Genomic DNA, 19,065 nt, shown 5'->3' on the forward strand with positions numbered 1-19,065 from the left:
TTCCTGCTCTGATGCATCTTCTTTCTCCAGTTTCACTATTGGCAGAATTTTGGTTGCAAACATGTTTCTATAAAAGGCCTCTGTGTGTGTGTAGTATGTGAGCTGTCAACTGACCATCACCCTCTTCCAAGCATTAAGTGCTCGTTCAATTATGAACAGTTCTTTCTTAAGCTACTGCAGGGACATGAAACGCAACACGATGAAGTGGCTCCATCTGCGCTAATGAAAACACCATTTTTAATTACAGGCCACTGCACACATATTGAAATAGTTATGTACAGTTCATATTTCTGTTGGTAGTTCTAGAAAACAATCTTAAAATCCACAAACCAAAAAACGCTTCTGATTATTTACCAGTTCAAACAATAAAAATGTCCTTGGTGTTGGTGTCTTCTATACAGGCTCTTGATATACAAACTATAAGATAAATACATCCTAGTTTTATACATCACTTCCAACACAACCAACCTCAGGTGTATTTCATTACTCTACGGGTTTATTTTAAAGTCTGCTAATGAGTGACATGAAGTTTTATCAGTCCGGTGACCTGTCCAGGGCGTATCCTGCCTCTCACCCTATGACAGCTGGGACAGATTCCAGGACGTGCAGAAGAAAATGGACGAGTGGACGTTTTATCATCTCCAGAACAATACTCGTGCTGGGTTTTGTATGAAGTGGTCACAGGTAGTACAATATGTGTGAACTCACCAAAAATGGTTCTATAACACAAGACATTTAATTTACACAAGACATTGATCCCACCAGTGAGATATTGAGATCACTGGTGCTGAGAGAAAAGCCTTTTGTTACCAGACTTCTTTAACCTGCTGCAGTTGACTAGTTTCCTGCAGGATTGAACCACATTTGCAGTGAGTACTAGGTCTTGTCAAAGTAACTGCTGACACTTCACTGGCATTAACACGTTCCCTATCCTCCTTACAACTAAGTTTAACTTGATGTGATTTTAAAAACTAACTTTTACAAAACGTATCCACTGATTCGGTTTGACTCTGGTTTCTAAAAAGATGGCGGGACATGTTTTTACTTAATATTGTGTTTGCTTTCCTGTGACTTCACACACTCGTGTGGTTTGTCCACACACAATCTGGAGCTACAAGAATGACCTGGATGACTCAGCACGAGTGATCTTCAATGATCACCGTTCTGTTAGCGCACAGCGTGCAGTTCTCACAAGTGTCTGCTTGGAGGTAAAGCTGGGCTACAGCGTTTCTATGCTGTTGTTGCCGGGAGGCGTGAAGCCCTTTCCAGATCCATCAGAGCCAACTCTCTGATTTCTTCCAGAATAGAGTACAGACTGGGAGTTTTGCTCTGACGAAACTCTCTTTCCTCTTTGGAGAGTTTGGGGCGCCGGGCTGTCTTCTCCTGAGCCAGCGCCTCTTCATTCTGACGCACCACCTCTTTGACCAGCTGACTGCGGCCCTGAGGGCTGGGCTGCTGGGACTTGGCACTGTGGTGAGGCTTGTTGCTGATGACCTCGAGGTTTAGACGGTCAGCGTGGCAAGTTGAAGAGTGGACAGAAATACGAACCTGAAGAGAGCAGAGAACGTAAGTCACAGTATTCCTCAGTTCGATCACTACACAGTAATGGCACCTACTGAAAATAGTCTAATGGAATGCTATGCAAAGACAGGCCCACTTAAGGTTTGTGACGTAATATATAACAGCAGTCCTCTCAGCACTGTGCGCAGCGTCACAGCTAAGTAGACAGTGGTGTAGAGTGGAGAAGTTTCCGACTGTGCCACAATTTTGTTCATAAATAGGATAAATTGGATACGTATGTTACACACACGTATCCAATGTAACAAACGTTCATCCATCCGTACACGAACTTTCTTTACTGTGCTTTCTAACATTCACACGACGTGGAGACTGGAGCAGAGGGGGAGAAAAACATTCATTAACACTGTGACCTCGGTCAAGTGTCACAGTGAGGTTGTTGTTTTGTTGATTTGTTTGTTGAATATCATCATCATCTCTTTGTTTGATATGATCATAGCTTGACAGCAGTCAATGCTGTGGTGGACAACTTGTGTTTGGGCTAATGTTTCTTTCTATCTTGTTTTGGCCACATGTGTCATCCATCATCATCCATCAGTAAGCTATGTTGTTAGCATTGCCTTTGCCCTTTGACATTTATGACCCCAGGATAAGTCCATGAAAGAAAGAAAAGATGTTGATAACAGTGGAAGCAGCAGTACTCTGTCACTTTTTCATGTCTTAAAGCCAAAGATGTGAGAATAACACACCGTTACTTCAGTTTCTTTTTGTTAGCTAACCTTAGGGTAATGTTTCCTGCTCTTTTTGCTTAAATCACATGCACTTATTCCTCACAATCATCGTGTGTAACATGCCTGAACTTAATATAACTTGACGCCAGTGATGGGCAGCAACGCATAATTAGATTACTTTTTTCAAGTAACGAGTAAAGTAAGGGATTACTGTTGCAAAAAAGGTAATTAGATTACTGTTACTGTCCCGTAAACACGCTGCTCTACTGTGTTACTAAACCGTGAGTTTGTTTGCAAGAGTGTCTCATGACAATGACATAAGTGCATGCGACGTTTGTGGTAACAAACGTGTGCAGAGCAACAATGGATCATTTATCGAGTGCGAGAGAGAGAGTGCGACCGTGCAGCGTTTAAAGGCGTTTATGTGAAAACAATTACCGCCCACTGTCATTTTTTATCTCCCTTTACAAAAAGGTTTGTGTAGAAACGCCACAAACTGGAAGCATTACATTTCTTGTCTTGGAGGAGAGCCTCCCCCCCCCCACACTTATGTTTTTGTTTTCATATAATATTTAAAAACAATAAACTGAATAACTTTAAATGATTTATTTTCAGGAATCATTTTCGTCTCATTCATCTTACTGACGTTTTGTTACCTTGAGATTAGCTAACAAAGCAGCAACCACACAACACTTTATCACAACAAGATCATAAAACGTCTCTTAATGTTGGACCACAAAAGATCCAGTAGTCGTATGAACCTGTGATTCATATACACTCATGCATATATATTTGGAATCGTCGCCTTTAGGCGCTGCATTGCTGGAAACCTTCTAAAATGATTGATTAGCGTTTTCTGTGACTTACGGTGATGTGGTCAAACAGTTTGAAGGTGGAGGTGCCACAGCTGGAGGTGGTGGTAATGCGGTCCGGGTATTTTCGCACAGTGCCACCCTGCCAATCACAGCTGCCGTCCTGTCCCGCTACCACCACCAGGCCCTCTTTGTTCTTCAGATACACAGGCCCCCTCACACCATACCTGTGAACAACATGGCTGTGGTCAGAGGCAGCCTTACTTACTCAGTGATATTACTCAACCTGCTTTGCGCCCTGTGATTTTAATCATTACATGGATTCTACAGCCTTCTCAAAATGACCACAGGTTACATTTTAATAAACTGTTAATATTGCATATCCCTGTAACACCACAAGCATGGAGAACACTGATGTTATTAAATTACACTTTCCTTGCAATAAACAAGCAGCAACCTCCAGAGGTTAGCTAAGCTAACGTAGAAGTGCCACAAACACAAGGCTGGCTCCAAAGCACCGTCCCTCCCCACAGACTCAACTTCAGCAATGCAATTAACTTATTTAAAGCCTGGTAGAGAAAAGATTTGGGGTTTTAGCCGATTTTCCCTGCTCACAATAAATGTTTAAGGAATTAGTTTAGTAAATTTATACAATTTAAAACTCATTTTGAGGTTTTTTAAGAGAAAATAAAACTAGCGTGTATACTGTTAAATATACATTGATTAGCGTGCAATTACATCTTCCAACAAATTCATTCATTGTCATAAACTTTGAATTCGTCTATTAAAAATACACGAGTGGTTGGCCGTCTGTGAGCTGCTGTACAGCTCCATTAAACAAAGGAAAAGAAGAAGACTGCAGAACAAAACACAGGACTGAAGGTTCTTACTCTGGGATAAACACCAAGACACCGTTGTCTCGAATGGAGTAGACAACAGCGTCAGCCACACAGCACGGGTCTGTCTGAGGGTCTCGTTCTCTGAAAAACAGACACTGAAACAGTGCTGTGGATCGCATTTGGGCTGCCTGTGCTGCCTGCAAATGAAACACAGACGTCAGCACAGCTTCTGTTAATAGAGTAAGAGGTGAATCATTGAAAAACACAAACAATAAAACACCCCTGACCCTGTTCTTGCTGTTGACATGGTGAGCCATTTCCTCCACTTCTTTGTTACTGGCTGGTGCTTTACCAGATACAACGCCCCTCTGCATGTGCAGGGCTGCGGTAAGAAGGCGGTGCACGACAATGTCTGCGTACCGACGGATGGGTGAGGTAAAGTGTGTGTAGCGATCCAGAGCCAGACCTACGACAACGAAGCAAATATCAGCACGTTAGCCTTCTTTCTAGTTCTCAGTCGAATAATTCTTCACAAACAACAGACGTTGGACAAGTGTGTGCAGACGTGTGATGGATGGACTGACCCACAGTCACACTGAAACTCTAGTGCAGCCAATAAAAGCTGTGCAGCGGTATCGTACCATAATGGTAGTATTGGTCTTGAGGATGAGCACCAGTGGAGAAGTACAGAGCCTGTGACATAGCAGTGGTGGCCATCATTCTGAACAACCTGTTCACCAAGGGGTCCTGTGGGTCCACAGCTCGGTCCAGTGAGGCAGCTAAAGCCTTGTTGGACCTGAAGGAACAGAGCCAGAAACCAGGGATGAGTGAGGCCTCTCATCTCAGCAGTCAGTGACACAAAGCTACTTGCATCACCATGTCTCTTGTCCTGGGACCGGTTCTGCTGTTGGTTTAACCCCCCCCCCCCCCACAATCCTCCAACCGCACATTCATATTTTGTTTTCAAACTCCATTGCAGTTCATTCCACGCCTCAGATCCTCAGACCTTTTGTAAACAGTTAAACAAATAAAAGTTAACTGTAATAGATTACAGGTTGTAATTAAATAAATCACTGCCTCTTTTAAAAAACAGAAAAACAAACCATCTTTAATTATTTGAGTTGTTTGTTTTGTTCCCGTGTGAGAATATTCAACACTGCTCTCTGTGCAAAACGGGTTTAAAAGCATAAACAGCTGTGGGATCCTGTTTGTCCGGGATTTGAACCGGGGAACAAACTGCGGCAGGATCAGCGTTGTGCCGAGGTCGGCATCGCCGACAGCATGTGTTCCCCCTGCGTGGCGAGCGTTCGCTGGGCACGGAGTGTGGATCCAGGTTACGCCGCCTCCATTACAAACAGTCAGACGTGGAAGTAGTGATGTTTTAGTTTTGTAAAAAAGTGAAACCTGAGTGTCGTTACATTACCATTCAGTTTAAGGGTTACAACAGAAAATGAAATATTTATTGTCCTCTCGTGGTATCAGACGGGATTATTTTAACAAACGAAGGACATTTTGCCTGATAATTATATTTATCCTGTAACTTTACTGTGTAAAGAGCTAAAACCTCCAAAGTTTCAGGAGTAGTTAGTCGTTATAAGAAGTGTTTGTGAACTGAAAATCAAGAATGTGGGATCCTGTTTGTCCGTGATTTGGACAGCCCAGCGTGTGCTCCCGACGCAGGGGAAACTAATTCTGTCGGGGAGACCGACCTTGCCACGACAGCTGTTGTGAAGCTGAAGCCAAAGGCAAGATATGCTTCATCATATGTTCTAGTCTTTGGTTTGGAAGCATATTTGGCTTCAACCTCAACCTGAGCTGAAGGAACATGTCTTCTTCTTGTCTGACTGCTCATGTGACACCTGAGTGTGTCCCCGTGTTATCAAACATTTCAGGTTCACACACTTGTGTGTCTGAACATGATGTGCGTTGGACTACAATATGCATTTCCTCAGTTTCTATACTGAACAGTCAAAAACATTACCTGGTGTCAATGGTGAAACCTTTGGCCTTTGCAGTGTCCACCAGCTGGTTGAATAGCTCCTGTTGTGGTGGTGGGTGACACCTTAGAAGGGCCTGGTTGGGGAAAGCTTCCTGGATCTTGCGGGCCACCCAGTGGTTGGCGTAAATCATGCACTCTGCCACGGTCTCATGGACCTCCAGGGGCTGACGAGGGACCAGGGCCGTAATGTTCCTCTCCTCATCCAGCTGGGCACCCACCTGAAAAGGGAAAATGCTTCTAACGTGACTTCAATGAAAAAGAATATGAAAATGCATCAGTGGGCCACATTTTACTACAGTTTACTTTAACTCAGTTGAACATGCACCATTCCACCGGAACAAATGCTGCACGGAGAACCAAATGTGAATGAATCTCAACCTGAAAACAGTCTACTGTCTTTCCTACGTTCAGCTCTCTATCATACCAGTAAGAACACATATCCCTAACAGGCACACAGCTCTGCTCATGGGCACAGAAACTCCACCGATCTGCTGTTCATGCTTTTTGTTTATAGTGGACAGCCAATCAGAGTTTAAGTTAGCTCAAAGGAAATGTGCCTTAAAGAGAGAACAAAACTTTTCTCAGACTAAGGATGAACTGAGGGGACCCAAAGTACTTCAGCAGGAACCAAAAGAAGCCAGAAAGTTTGGATTTGAACACAGTTTTGGCCGTTTTATATAATAGATCAAGATGAAACATCTGTTGTCCTTATCCTTCAGGACAACAGATGTTTCACCAGCGGTCAATAATCCAGCTTTGTCAAGATAAGAACTTGATTTTTGGGTGGCAGCTCAATCATTAAACACACTTTTAGAAATATATTGGTTTTTCCACTATCCCAGAAGCAACCCGAGAGAATCATTTTTACTTCATATCAATATTCTGTGTGCGTACAGCCATAACAGGAATGCAATAACTGAATAATAAATAAATCCAAGACATCCTATTAGAGAGCATCTTATAGAACAACAGGAATTGTCCATATGAGGTTTTAACAGATGGCCGACCAGCCGCTGTAGATAAATGGCTGTGATCTAATGTGAAAACTGTCAGTGGTTTCACAGTGGAGTGCTTGGTTTCTTTATTCCAATATTCTCACTGAAATGACTTTCTGATAAAATGTTTTCTGCTGAGGAACGTGTTCTGCTTAGACGCCTGATTTTAAAAATAACGTCTCTATTAGACCGTACTATAATTTATTATCGATGAAAAGAAATATATGGTATCCATCTGTAATTCTGTAAATAACACAGCAAAAAACCAAACTAAACATAAAGACCTGGAAGACTCCTGCGTCTAAATTCATTCAGTTATTGTACTGAGTCCTGAACATGTTAGAAATATGGTATCTAAGCAGATTCTTACTCTGGATGGCATTACCTTGGCCTCCAGTAACGCTGTGAGGAACCTTGGAGTCATGTTTGACCAGGACATGTCCTTCAATGCACATATTAAACAAATATGTAAGACTGCGTTCTTCCATTTGTGCAACATCTCTAAAGTTAGAAATATCCTGTCTCAGAGTGACGCTGAAAAACTAGTTCATGCATTTATTACTTCCAGGCTGGACGACTGTAATTCATTATTATCAGGATGTCCAAAAAACTCGCTGAAAAGCCTTCAGCTGATCCAAAATGCTGCAGCAAGAGTCCTGACAGGGACTAGAAAGAGAGAGCAGATTCCCTTCATTGGCTTCCTGTTAAATCCAGAATTCAAAATCCTGCTCCTCACATACAAGGTCTTAAATAATCAGGCCCCATCTTATCTTAATGACCTTGTAGTACCATATCACCCTATTAGAGCACTTCGCTCTCGCTCTGCAGGCCTACTTGTTGTTCCTAGAGTATTTAAAAGTAGAATGGGAGGCAGAGCCTTCAGTTTTCAGGCCCCTCTTCTGTGGAACCAGCTTCCAGTTTGGATTCAGGAGACAGACACTATCTCTACTTTTAAGATTAGGCTTCAAACTTTCCTTTTTGCTAAAGCATATAGTTAGGGCTGGACCAGGTGACCCTGAATCCTCCCTTAGTTATGCTGCAATAGACCGTGGCAGCTGGGGGATTCTCATGATGACGCCGAACATCATCATCACCTCTTTGTCATCATTATCACTGACTACATGTTTATAGACCAATCTCCATTTAATCATTAGTTATCATTAATCCCTGGCCCTTTTCCACAGGTGTCTTTTGACCTGATTTCCTCCCCTCGGCTGTATGAAGTGTTTCGGGGTGACTGATACTGAATTTTCTAACCATGATGTCATCTGACAAAATGACCAAACACAGAGGTTAAGTCAAACTTTCACTTAGACAGAAGCTTAGAAGGGAGAATCTTCTGCAGCTGAAATGTGCGAGAAAGATAGTGGTTCCAGTTTTTAATGTGCAGAATGGATTTCTCTCCACTGAAGCTATGTGCACGGTTTACTTTGTTTGATTCACTTCAGATTCATTGAATCATTTTGTGTCGTATGTTAGACGTCAGTAATGACGATGTGTTAGGGTTAGACACTCAGCTATAACATGCTTACGCTTTCAATTAAGAACATGAACCTTAAATGTTTGCAGTCTTTATTTATATAGTCTTACTGTTAAGTACACACATTACCAAAACACACAAAATACTCTATGAAGATACAAGAAACCAATCATACCTCCACTCCTTCCAGCTCCAGCGCTCCTCCTCTGTCCCTCTTTGCCCGAAGATGTCTGGCTACATGTGTGAGCATCTCAAGTGCCTCAGTGAGTTGAGCTAGCTTAGAACCCTTTTCCTGAGGACCCAGGTTGGCCAGTTCCGCTACCTCAACCTGTTCTCCGTTGAGGAGCGCCTGAGCCAGCTCGTAGTGGAGCTGATAGGAGGAGCGGATGAGTGTACGACCATACCAGACCTCTTGGACTTCAAGGGATTCTGCGTCAAGCTCCCAAAGCACGCTCATTGCATACCTGAATTTGAAAGTGTCAGTTACACAACTAGCATGCATTTTAAGCATATGAAAATGAAACGTGTGATGGGAAGTCTACTAACCTGTCAGCACCTCCCAGCAGTGAGCAAAGGTCTGCGCTGAGAATAGCAGGCAGCATGTCGTACCTGCGGTCTGCCAGGTAGTAGGTTGTAGCCCTTAAGAAGTGACATAATAAATATAAAAAGGCAATGAGATCAAAGCAGCAGCTTTATCATCTTCTTTCTAATCAAAAGTGAGACATAATTTGAAAATAAGTACTAAATATTCAGAGTTTGTTCCACCTTTGTCATTTTCATCCTTCTGTTTATTAATAAGTCAGGAAGGATGAAATAAATAAGCAAAATGTTTTTCTTATGATTTAATAAATATTCCCCATTTTCTGAAATAGAATTTAAGGCTTCAAACCACAATCATGAGATTTTAATTTACTTCTTTAAAGTGTGGAGGCGAGCTGGACAGGTGGGTGATCTGCACGCTGCTTTGTGGACAGCTATGAAATGTAAAATGGAATTTTAGAGTAAGTCAGAGAGAAAGCAGAGGACCAAAACTACATTAAAAATCACAACATAAAAAATATATAGTAAGATTTCAGTATTATTTTATAAGTGCACGTTGTTAACAGTCTACACGGAGTTTCTCTCCTCACTCGGCTCTCAATCATCTTCTGTACATGCTGCTGCTGCTGCTGCTGCTGCCTTTAAAAAACGACATGCACTTCATGGACCTTCTTACTAATTTATCTGCAGACTACACTTTATCAGATACATTTTATTAGCACTGGGTTAGACACTTCTGCCTTCTGAACACTCCTTTCTTCACTTCCAAGACTCAACAAGGTGCTGAAAGAATTCCGTAGAGATTTTGGATTATAGCGAGATTACACCGAGATGACAGCAGAATGCATTTGCTGCAGATTTGTCGGCCGTTCAGCTGTGACACAAATTTTTTTGGGCTGCTTCCCTGTCACATGGTGTCATCGCTGCATGTTCCCAGGAAGGAAAATTTGTGGAGATCAAGTGCAAGCATTACTTTTGCAGCCCCGACCTTCACTTCATTTACTGCAGATATTTTAAACTCAGTTTTATTCATTTGTACAATACAGCACAAAATAAATAAATAAATCAGAACATGTGCATATATCTGGACATAAACACAGATGAATATCTTCTTGTTCTATTACTGTGGTTCAACTGTCTTGTATCATCATCCTCTTTATTAATAAGATGCACTGAAAGCCAATTATAGACAAACCATTAACATCAGGTACTCAAGGTCACATGCCATCATGTGACCTCCGGTGTTTTCCTGACACCCGTAACTGTACAAAGGGGATCTGAAAACAAATGATGTGTGACACACTGTTCTTTACTTCTACCACTCAGTAGAATAAAACTAATTTAGTTGGAAGCGGACTCATTTTTCCTTTTTTTGCTGCATGACCTTCTGGTTGAATGTTGTGTACAAGTATGGCTGCCATGTCCCGTAGTAATATATGTTTATGAAGGCCACAGTGAAAATCACTCAGGCTTTCCCACAGCGGAAACATTCCCCTGTCCTGTTAATGGCATCGTACTCAAAATGAGCACAAGTTCTTCGTAACAACATGGACCACTGTGTTCTGTGTGTAGCAGTTCTCTACTGTGAGAACCCCAACCACCTTTTAGCACGACCAGCATTCGTCCATTCGCACACATATTCATACAGCGCGTTAGTCTATACCTTTAAGCATTTTCTCTCACATGCACACTCACACTAACGGATGCATCCAGGGAAATTTGGGGGTTAAGTATTTTGTGCAAGGTGACTTTAACATGAAGCCCGAAGGCATCAGGGATTGAACCAACAATGTGCTGACCATTGGTTCAATTCCTGGTGCCAGTGATACTTTCAAAGCCATCATGGACCCTGTGAAGTCCTTCTACATGTGATTAAATGATAGACATTTAAGGCTTAATGCTTCACATCAGACACGAGCCTTATTTAAGGTGGCCCTCTGTGTTATTTATAATTGCGCTACAAGGCATGCTGCTGATGCAACATTAATTCAGGCAACAACTTTCTTGCCTCTTTGTACTTCTGAAAGTTCCTCTGAACACTTATGCAAGATGCTGTAATTTTCTTTTATCCTTTTATATCCCACCTACTCTACCCAACCACTCCAACCAGTTCCTCACCTTGAACATGCCTCCAAGTCTGTGAGCGAACCCTCTTTGACAAAGTGAGTGACATCAGCAATGTGAACTCCCAGCTCCAGCCTTCTGTTGGGGAGCTTGTGTACAGACAGCGTGTCGTCTACATCTTCACAGCCGCGTGGATCGATGCTGAACACCAGGCGACTGTCCCTAAGATCCCGCCGCTCTGCCACCTCAGAGGGGTCTACCGTCCACGGCTTCTCCAGAGAGTTGACCGGCATCTCTCTCAGCTGATGGCAGACGGACAGGCACAGCTAAACAGCCGCATAGTCTTTTGAACTTTTCACATTTTGTTATGATTCTATACAAAACATTAATAATAATAATAATAATAATACATTTTATTAAGCGCCTTTCAAAACACTCAAGGACACTTTACACAAAGACAAAGCAAAACAGTGTTTCACTTTCAGTTGCTCCCTTGTCACAAGGGGTCACCACACCTGATAGCTCAGCATCTTTTGATACGGCAGAGTTTTATACCAGATGCCCTTCCAGGCACAACCCTGATTTGTATCTCCGGTTGCAATCGAACCAGTGACATTTTGCCTGCAAGCCAGTGTGTAAACCACTGATGAAAAAAGGAAAGAATGAACTATTCCACATATTTAATGATTCTTTAATATTTTGTTGATTTGATAATAATAATAATAATAATAATGGATTGGATTTATATAGCGCTTTCCAAGGCACCCAAAGCGCTTTACAATGCCACTATTCATTCACTCTCACATTCACACACTGGTGGAGGCAGCTACAGTTGTAGCCACAGCTGCCCTGGGGCAGACTGACAGAAGCGAGGCTGCCATATCGCACCATCGGCCCCTCTGGACAACAATAGCTATATTGCAATCTTTAAAACCTTTGGTTACTATGGTAACTCTCTGATAACCAAGCACTCTCTGATGTGACCAATCACAGAAGCTCTACTGCCACCCCCTTTATAACATAAAAAGTTATGAATGATGTTCCAGTCTATGATAGTGGACTCATCTGTGCTTGTCCTTTGTTACAGCCCATTGCAACCCTTACACTCCTTACAGTGGAAATGCAGTTGTCTTCAGGTGTTGCCTAGGTTTAACTGCCGATTGTCTACACCTGGTGAGGTGTGGCTAAAGGCGTTCCTGAAGTGGTCTAGTCCAATCACCTTCTCCAGGCCAATCAGCATTCATGCTGTGTCCTCGGTTATTCTTCCTTGTACACGCCTCATCTCATCACTCATGCTCCATTCAACCATTCCACCACCAGCTTCCAGGCTCTCGGGGCTCCTGCTCTAATCCTTTTCACAGACGGGGTTCTGTTCCGCTGAGATAGGCCATCTGAGTCTAACGGCAAATCACCTGTTTAAATTCTGTTCATCAGTAAATCAATTTCATTCTTTCAAATAACCTCTCCTTATTAAAATATCTGTACTGTATTTAGTGATGAACAATTGTTAAACTCTGGTGTTTGCTCCCATAATTTCCCTTTTATTTTGACGCTCTCTGCTCTTTCCTCTTTCACCTGATCTCTGACTGCGATTGTTTGGAGGTGAAAACCAAACATCACCTGGGTTTCAGAAAACCAGAGTTACCCTGGTAAGCAACCATTCTCTGTATCTCACTATGGGAGATATAATCTACTTCCAGGTTGTAAGTTCTTTATCCTTAACAAGGTATGGAGCAGGGTAAGCCCACACTAAGGACTGAGTGTGCCAGTGAGGATGCAATAATATCAAAAACGCATAACCTAACAAATGTAATAGATGGTCCTCTGGTGAACTGTGAAGGTCACACTCTCAGTAGCCTTCAACAGCCACACAGACAGATACACTCAACAAAACAGGAACACACAGATGCTTCAATCTATGCAAAGGAGTGCAAGACACAGAAAAGCGCTATATATGGCTACATTTTCAGCAATTTACCGTTTAAAAGTGGGCCCTGCATAAACAGGATGTGGACCAATTGGTGCATTCCCAAAGTAAATGTGATACGAAAGAGTAGCTAAATGCAGTTTAATAAATGGAAAATAATCCTCTCTTATTTAGCTAATCCTGAAGGAAACATAACACATGTGGAACAGAGTTAGGAATGGGTACCGGCAATGTTCCCTCGAAGCTGTGTGTGTGCACAATTGCGCACTGCTGGCACGGTCTCTGCGCACAGAAAATCTGCGTTGCGCACAAAAAAAAAAATCTAACCTGAATTGAAATTAAAATCAATACTTTAACAAGTCTGTTTTGCAGTGTTAGTCAGTGACTGGCTGCTCCCGTATGGGATCCAGCCAGTAATGCGATTCACATTCGTATATACGCAGCTAATCAATGTCGTTGACAGGCTCTGACAGCGTCCTTATGTGCCGACACCGGTGTTTTAGCGAGCAAAGCGGCGTGGCGACGTTTAGTGTGTGTCAGAACAATGAGGCGACTGCTGAGTGTTACAGGTGTTACAGCAGTGACACATCTGCTGCTGTCAGGCCTGCAGGTATCAGGCTGTTGTTCTCCTTCATCTCATAGTTGACAGAAATTATTTTTGGAGTGGCACAAATAATTTGTGTGGCATCAGATTTGATGCAATTTGATGATTGTTCTCTAAATAATTTAAAATGTTTATTTAAAAAAACGCCTTGGCTGCATTTTTAGGTAAACAGCTGCAAAAAACTTTGTTGTTTGCATAACTCAGTTACTTTTTTGAAGAAGTAACTATATAATTAATTACCCAACATTGGTCATTATTTACTGTATTTTGCAGACAGAGTTACAGACTCTCTCCCAGACCACAGACTCATAATACAAGTCAGAGCTTTATGAAAAAAAAACAAAAGAAACTTGTGTTTTCAAAATTGGAGTTCAAGTTATTTTTACTTCCAATAGTGTTAACATGCTACACAGGTCATGAACAAGATTTTTTTGTTTTGTTTTTTTAAATTTTCATTGTAAGTGGGCTAAAATAGTTAATTAAAAGTAGTCTAACATAAATGTAAATGCTGTAATTTTATTATTTTAATAAACCATGTAACTTGCATGGATTCAATGCTGGCGTCACCACAGTGCACACGTCTGCTGTTGCTCACAGTGGTCCAAGGGATCGCTCAGGGAGTTTCTGTGTTCGCTCAGACACATGAAAAATTAGAGGGAACATTGGGTGCGGGTATACCGGATACGGGTGGCTTTTTTTTTTCTTGAGATGTCATACACTTTGGATTCTAGCCAATCATTTTACGTTTCCGAGGATAGTAGGCGGGTCCAGGTACGTATGTTCTTTGAGAGCAGAGCTACAGATTAAATGTCCAAGGCAAAGCGGTCAAAAGTCTGGCTGTACTTCACAGCAAAATATGCAAACTCAGCAGCAACAAGTGCTTTAAGGTGATACTGTGATACTGTGCAAAGGAAGTAACACCTCGAATCCAATGAAACACCTGGCAACGCAATAGCGTTTTTTTAAAAGCAGAGAAATGCGCAGTATTTGATAGCTTGCTGCGAGACTTCACACCGAGCACATCTGCTGCGGGTGGGTTGCCTGTTATTGGACCTGGAGTTAGCAACATCCCCCAAAAACCCGAAGAGGAGAGTCCTGGCCCCTAGCCCTGCCAGTGTAGCAGACGGATGATGATGCAGCAGCAACCGTTCTTCTCTGCGTGAGGAGCTTAATGTTGTTCGTGTGTAATTTACGTTGAGTAGGCTAACCACGTTATTACATTAATGCATGTAAGGTGAACTAGCAAACACCGTCGTAGTTACATGCGACTGTCTTCTTGTTTGATAGAGTGATACCATACATGCCCTGTAGCTGCAGAAAAAGCTAACACCGTTATCTTTTTACAAAAAAAACAAACAGCTAAACATGTTTTCCATTATTCACCGGTTCCAAACAAAGTAGGTATGTTGTATCAAAAGAAAAGGCTAACTTGGTTATCATTTTGCAGAAAAAAGAGACTGCTAAAAATAAAAACATAAGAGGTTTTTGGACAAAGTTTGTGTTCTCCATTCTTTAAGCAATTCAATTCAATTCAATTTTATTTATATAGCACCAAATCACAACAAAAGTCGCCTCAAGGCGCTTCATAGATACAGAGAAAAACCCAACAATCATATGACCCCCTATGAGCAGCACTTTGGCAACAGTGGGAAGGAAAAACTCCTGTTTAACAGGAAGAAACCTCCAGCAGAACCAGGCTCAGGGAGGGGCGGGGCCATCTGCTGCGACCGGTTGGGGTGAGAGAAGGAAGCAACGGTTAGAGCACCATTTAAGCACCCGCACAGTTTCAAAAGTACCGGTATCGGATAAAACCTAAACGATACCCATCCCTAAACAGAGTATAGATAAGGAATCTCTCAAATACTTCATAAAATGAGCATGTAGAAAGTGATCTAGCATTCTGAATGTTCACAATGACTCTCAGAGAGAGACCTGCTTCATTTTAAATCAGCCACTCGTGTGCCACGCCCAGAGTGCTGACCATTTGGGATGTGGAAGAAAAAAATCACGCCAAGTCAATGTTCAAAGGCAATGGTCATGGCCAGTAGTGGAACAGAAAAGCTAGTTCTGCCATCAATGGCCTGATGGGCCAGTATGGGATCTATAAAAATGAGAGACAGCTACTCCTCCCTCACCCCACTCAGTATCACTGGTATGAGGTTGAGAAGGGGAAAATGCATACAGGTCAATGCTGAACACATGAGAAGCTACTTTAAGGCATATCACCCAATTTGTAATATTGCTAAACATTTCTTAAGGCAGACGAGTCATGCTGGCTGGGTCAGTGTCATTTTTGTTGTAATTGATGTCTGGTTTGTTCTGTTCCCTAGTGATGGGTAGGGATGGGTACCAGTATCCGGTGTTCTGACATAATCCTTGAAATAGTAATAACACAGTATCCTCAGCAAAGATGAATTAAACAAGTTTTATTTTAATGGAAGTTTACTTCAAGTCTTCAGATTTTTACTGTCTTTTATTTGATTACTTTAAAGTATATGATTACATTAGAGTAATTAAATAAAGACAGTTTTGATGGAGCTCCTGAGCCAGCCCAAGCTCTCTATGAAGACGAGGAAAAACTCCCCTGGGGGGGCCAGACTGACGGGAAGAAACCTCGGGAAAGCCCATTCAAAGAGAGATCCCCTTTCCTGGGATGGCTGGGGGGGGTTACAGGAATTCCAAAACACTGAAATTTAAAGTGGGCCAATTAAAAAAAATTATTTCCTGAAAAAAAGAAAGGTAATTCATACATCACACATAAATGATAACGTCTGAATTGTGTGTGTTTGTGTGTGTGTGTGATAGGCTTATCTCAGCCAAGTGTGATGCTGTAGCTCCTCCAGCGTCGGCCGCGTCTCCGGGACTTTGGTTAAACACGCGTCCAAGAAATCCCGGCAGTCTGGAAAGAAAGGAAAGAGAAAAAACATGAAGATGATAGTTCCAGTGGTCCAAGCCATCAGTCAGTCTTGAAGTGTGACGTTTTCTTACTTTTGGACAGATGTCTTTTGAATTTCAGGCGCTCCACAGGACGCCTGTCTTTTTCAGGCTCTTCTCCACAGGACGCCTGTCTTTTTCAGGGACAATCTTCACCCACAAATTCATAAAGTCCTTGTGAAGGGTCAGTTTCTCAATGATTGTTCGCCCATGGTACCTGTGGAAGATTACAGTTGTCATTAATTTTCATTAATTGTGTAAACTCACAGAAAATAAAACATTAATGCACTTCAAACCCATTTAAAAGTACCCACCTGGCTTCAGGTGCAGCATCCCCTGCCATTCTAGAGGCAGCAATTAGAAATCTTTCAGTGAAGGTTCCTGTTTTCAGGGTGACGGCTGCTCCAAGTTTGTCAGCCAGCTGGTGCAGGTGTTGAGCCGTGCTATTCCTCACTGCAACACAGCGATGGCTGAGCAAGGACAATATTAGACACACAACTCAGTGAACATGATCTCTCTTTCATGTCTTCTAATAAAATCACTACAGCTTCTTCTCTCCTCTTACGTCAGTCCTGTGTTAAACAGAGCGCTCAGAATCCGTCCATGGCTGCAATTTTCCACCATGGCATCAAGCGCCAGATTGACCTCCTGATGTAGAAAGTTGTTGTTGGTCATTGCAAGCTTCAGCAATAGAGCTCGGCCTGTTGTTTCAACTTCTGGGTCCATTGTTCTCTGGAGCTGAATGTAGAGCTCATTGATGGCATGTATGGCCTCAAAGGCTATTGCTGAGCGTTGGTTTTTCACCTAAAATGTGAGTGAAAATCATCAGTTGAGGCTGTAGTATGCACTTGAAGGGAAACTAGCTGCATGAAACGCATATAAGAAACATAAAGTGTGCAATACCTCCTCAATGAGGACCAGACACACTTCATGTAGTTTAGTCTTCAGGATGTCCGAGTGGTGCTTTGCCAGAGACTGAATAGTTTGCAAGCCGTGTCTTTTCTTAATCCTGTATTTACACAACACAACATTGAACACGACTTCAGGAACACCACAAATAACACAGCCACATTATGCAGCACTGTTTCTGTGCAGTATTTAATGTCTCCTTACTACGTTTCTTACCAGTCGTCTGAAGACAGCAGACTAAAGCTGTGGGACAGGCTCTCTACAGGTGTAGCTACAGGCGGGAGTTTGACCCTGCTCTCTCTTGGATTATTCTGACTGCACTGACTGTCTGCTTTCTTGTCTGATAATCAACGAGGTTAGTAAAAAGAAACTGTCATTTCTTCTAATTCGAAGCATGATGCAGTGATTAATTGTTCATTAAAATCTTTTTAAAAAATCTCTTAATTTAAAGTTTGATTATTCAGCATCTTCTACAGTTACTGAGGAAAACCACTTACCGTCTATAGGGACGACTTTTGCACGGCGCAGCAGCGTCCCAGGCCGAGGTCCTCGTTTTTGCGGTATGGGAACTGTTGGAGGTTTTGGAGTCAAAGGCTTTACTGCAGTAAATGTTTTGGTTGGTACTGTGTGTCCAGGTGAGGTTACAATCCCATCCTGGAAATGCTGCAGTTTTTCCAAAATAGGCCCAAATTTGTCTTTTGCTGTCAAGACTCTTATTCCACGAATGACCTTCGTGTCTGTTTAGACAAAAAAATAACTAAATAACTACAAATTGACATCTTACAAAAACAACAATAAACATTTTTCTTCCTGATTTTTTTTTTCTTCAAAAAAGCATATAAAATGAATGGACAGCAAGAATGTGTAATTTAGCATTAAAATAGATAATCTACAGTGTCAAATTTTAAAATCTAAACTAACTGATTAACAGCAGGTGTAACCACTAAAGAAAAGCATCACCTTTGAACCGACCTGCTCCTGAATGTTTAGCAGAGAAAACAGGCAATTGCGATGGACAAGCTGCTCGAGGAGGTGGAGGAACTGGAGTGAGCGGTGTCATCTCAACAGGACTAACAATGAAAGGAATGGCCCTCAGATCACTTGGTGTGTGTGTGTCTGCAGAGCTGAGGCTACTCAGACTTCTTTCAGGGTCCTCCTGATTCCAAAAGGGGTCATCCAAACAGTTCCAGCTTCTCTGGACTCTCTGTGGAGAGCCTGCGCATTGCTCAGGTAAAGGTGGGAGATGCACAGCATAATCTCTGGGTCTCTGTGCGATATGCAATGTGTCTGCCTGTTGAAAGAACACATTTGTCTTACTGCTCTGAGCTTTGTGAAAGTCCAGGATCCTGGACTCTGTGGTGAAGCGCTGACAGTTGCTCTGTCTACAGTGACTTACACAAAAATTACACTGTGCAAAGCAGCAAAATATAACACATCTCTCAGAAACATTTACATTTGATCAGCAGAGAAGTCAAGAATGAGTATGTTTAGTTACTTACATCTCCACCTGTGCGCTTTCTCTGAATCAAATCTTCAAAGCGATGGAAAAAGTTATCTGATGTCTTTTCAGACATGCCTGAGATAAAAAGTGAACAAATTGTTTAGAAATAGAAAGTTAGTGAGTGCTGCTCAGTGTGTGAGTGGCAAGTTCTAACTGAGCTGCTCAGTAAATAACTGTTATGATGTGGAACTCACAGAGCATTTTTTGAAAAT

At 42.1% G+C, this 19,065-nt stretch overlaps 2 protein-coding genes across 7 annotated transcripts; both read right to left on the reverse strand.

Annotated features, from left to right (window-relative positions):
• Positions 1-300: 300 nt before the first annotated feature.
• On the reverse strand, positions 301-9,074 carry LOC308385974 (DIS3-like exonuclease 1). The gene is made up of 8 exons (XM_080865222.1): positions 8,921-9,074; positions 8,550-8,838; positions 5,882-6,117; positions 4,542-4,696; positions 4,188-4,366; positions 3,952-4,097; positions 3,117-3,288; positions 301-1,548 (listed from the first exon to the last, which is right to left on the reverse strand). The coding sequence occupies exons 1-8, from the start codon at positions 8,974-8,976 to the stop codon at positions 1,231-1,233; spliced, it is 1,551 nt and encodes a 516-aa protein (XP_080721348.1). The 5' UTR covers positions 8,977-9,074; the 3' UTR covers positions 301-1,230.
• A 5,955-nt stretch (positions 9,075-15,029) lies between these two features.
• LOC308386010 (TOG array regulator of axonemal microtubules protein 2-like) lies at positions 15,030-18,572 on the reverse strand. 6 transcript variants are annotated; one of them, XR_013969686.1, is made up of 6 exons: positions 18,313-18,572; positions 17,850-18,089; positions 17,347-17,692; positions 17,009-17,247; positions 16,758-16,913; positions 15,030-16,660 (listed from the first exon to the last, which is right to left on the reverse strand). XR_013969686.1 is itself a non-coding variant. In XM_080865282.1 (6 exons), exons 4-6 carry the CDS (start codon positions 17,167-17,169, stop codon positions 16,522-16,524), a joined length of 456 nt encoding a protein of 151 aa, XP_080721408.1. In that variant the 5' UTR covers positions 17,170-17,247; positions 17,347-17,452; positions 17,850-18,089; positions 18,313-18,572; the 3' UTR covers positions 15,030-16,521. The 6 variants fall into 6 exon arrangements, 5 of the variants coding, with proteins under 5 accessions (XP_080721408.1, XP_080721411.1, XP_080721409.1 ...); XM_080865282.1 differs by having other exon boundaries at positions 17,347-17,452; XM_080865285.1 differs by having other exon boundaries at positions 15,030-16,408; positions 16,498-16,660; positions 17,347-18,089.
• Between the last annotated feature and the right edge of the window lie 493 nt (positions 18,573-19,065).

The sequence above is a fragment of the Rhamphochromis sp. 'chilingali' genome (genome assembly GCF_963969265.1).
Source record: "Rhamphochromis sp. 'chilingali' genome assembly, chromosome: 18".
Lineage (NCBI taxonomy): Eukaryota > Metazoa > Chordata > Actinopteri > Cichliformes > Cichlidae > Rhamphochromis > Rhamphochromis sp. 'chilingali'.

Bases quoted from the DNA above. Each gene is read 5' to 3' on its own strand.
- LOC308386010 (XM_080865283.1), bottom strand. From the start codon at position 17,169: ATGGACCCAGAAGTTGAAACAACAGGCCGAGCTCTATTGCTGAAGCTT. The intron at 16,914-17,008 runs GTAAGAGGAGAG...GTCCTTGCTCAG, and splicing joins CTGTTTAACACAGGACTGAC to CCATCGCTGTGTTGCAGTGA. The intron at 16,661-16,757 runs GTGGGTACTTTT...AATCTTCCACAG, and splicing joins GATGCTGCACCTGAAGCCAG to GTACCATGGGCGAACAATCA.
- LOC308385974 (XM_080865222.1), bottom strand. From the start codon at position 8,976: ATGCTGCCTGCTATTCTCAGCGCAGACCTTTGCTCACTGCTGGGAGGT. The intron at 3,289-3,951 runs GTAAGAACCTTC...TGTTGTTCACAG, and splicing joins GTCTTGGTGTTTATCCCAGA to GTATGGTGTGAGGGGGCCTG. The intron at 1,549-3,116 runs GTAAGTCACAGA...TGCTCTCTTCAG, and splicing joins AACTGTTTGACCACATCACC to GTTCGTATTTCTGTCCACTC.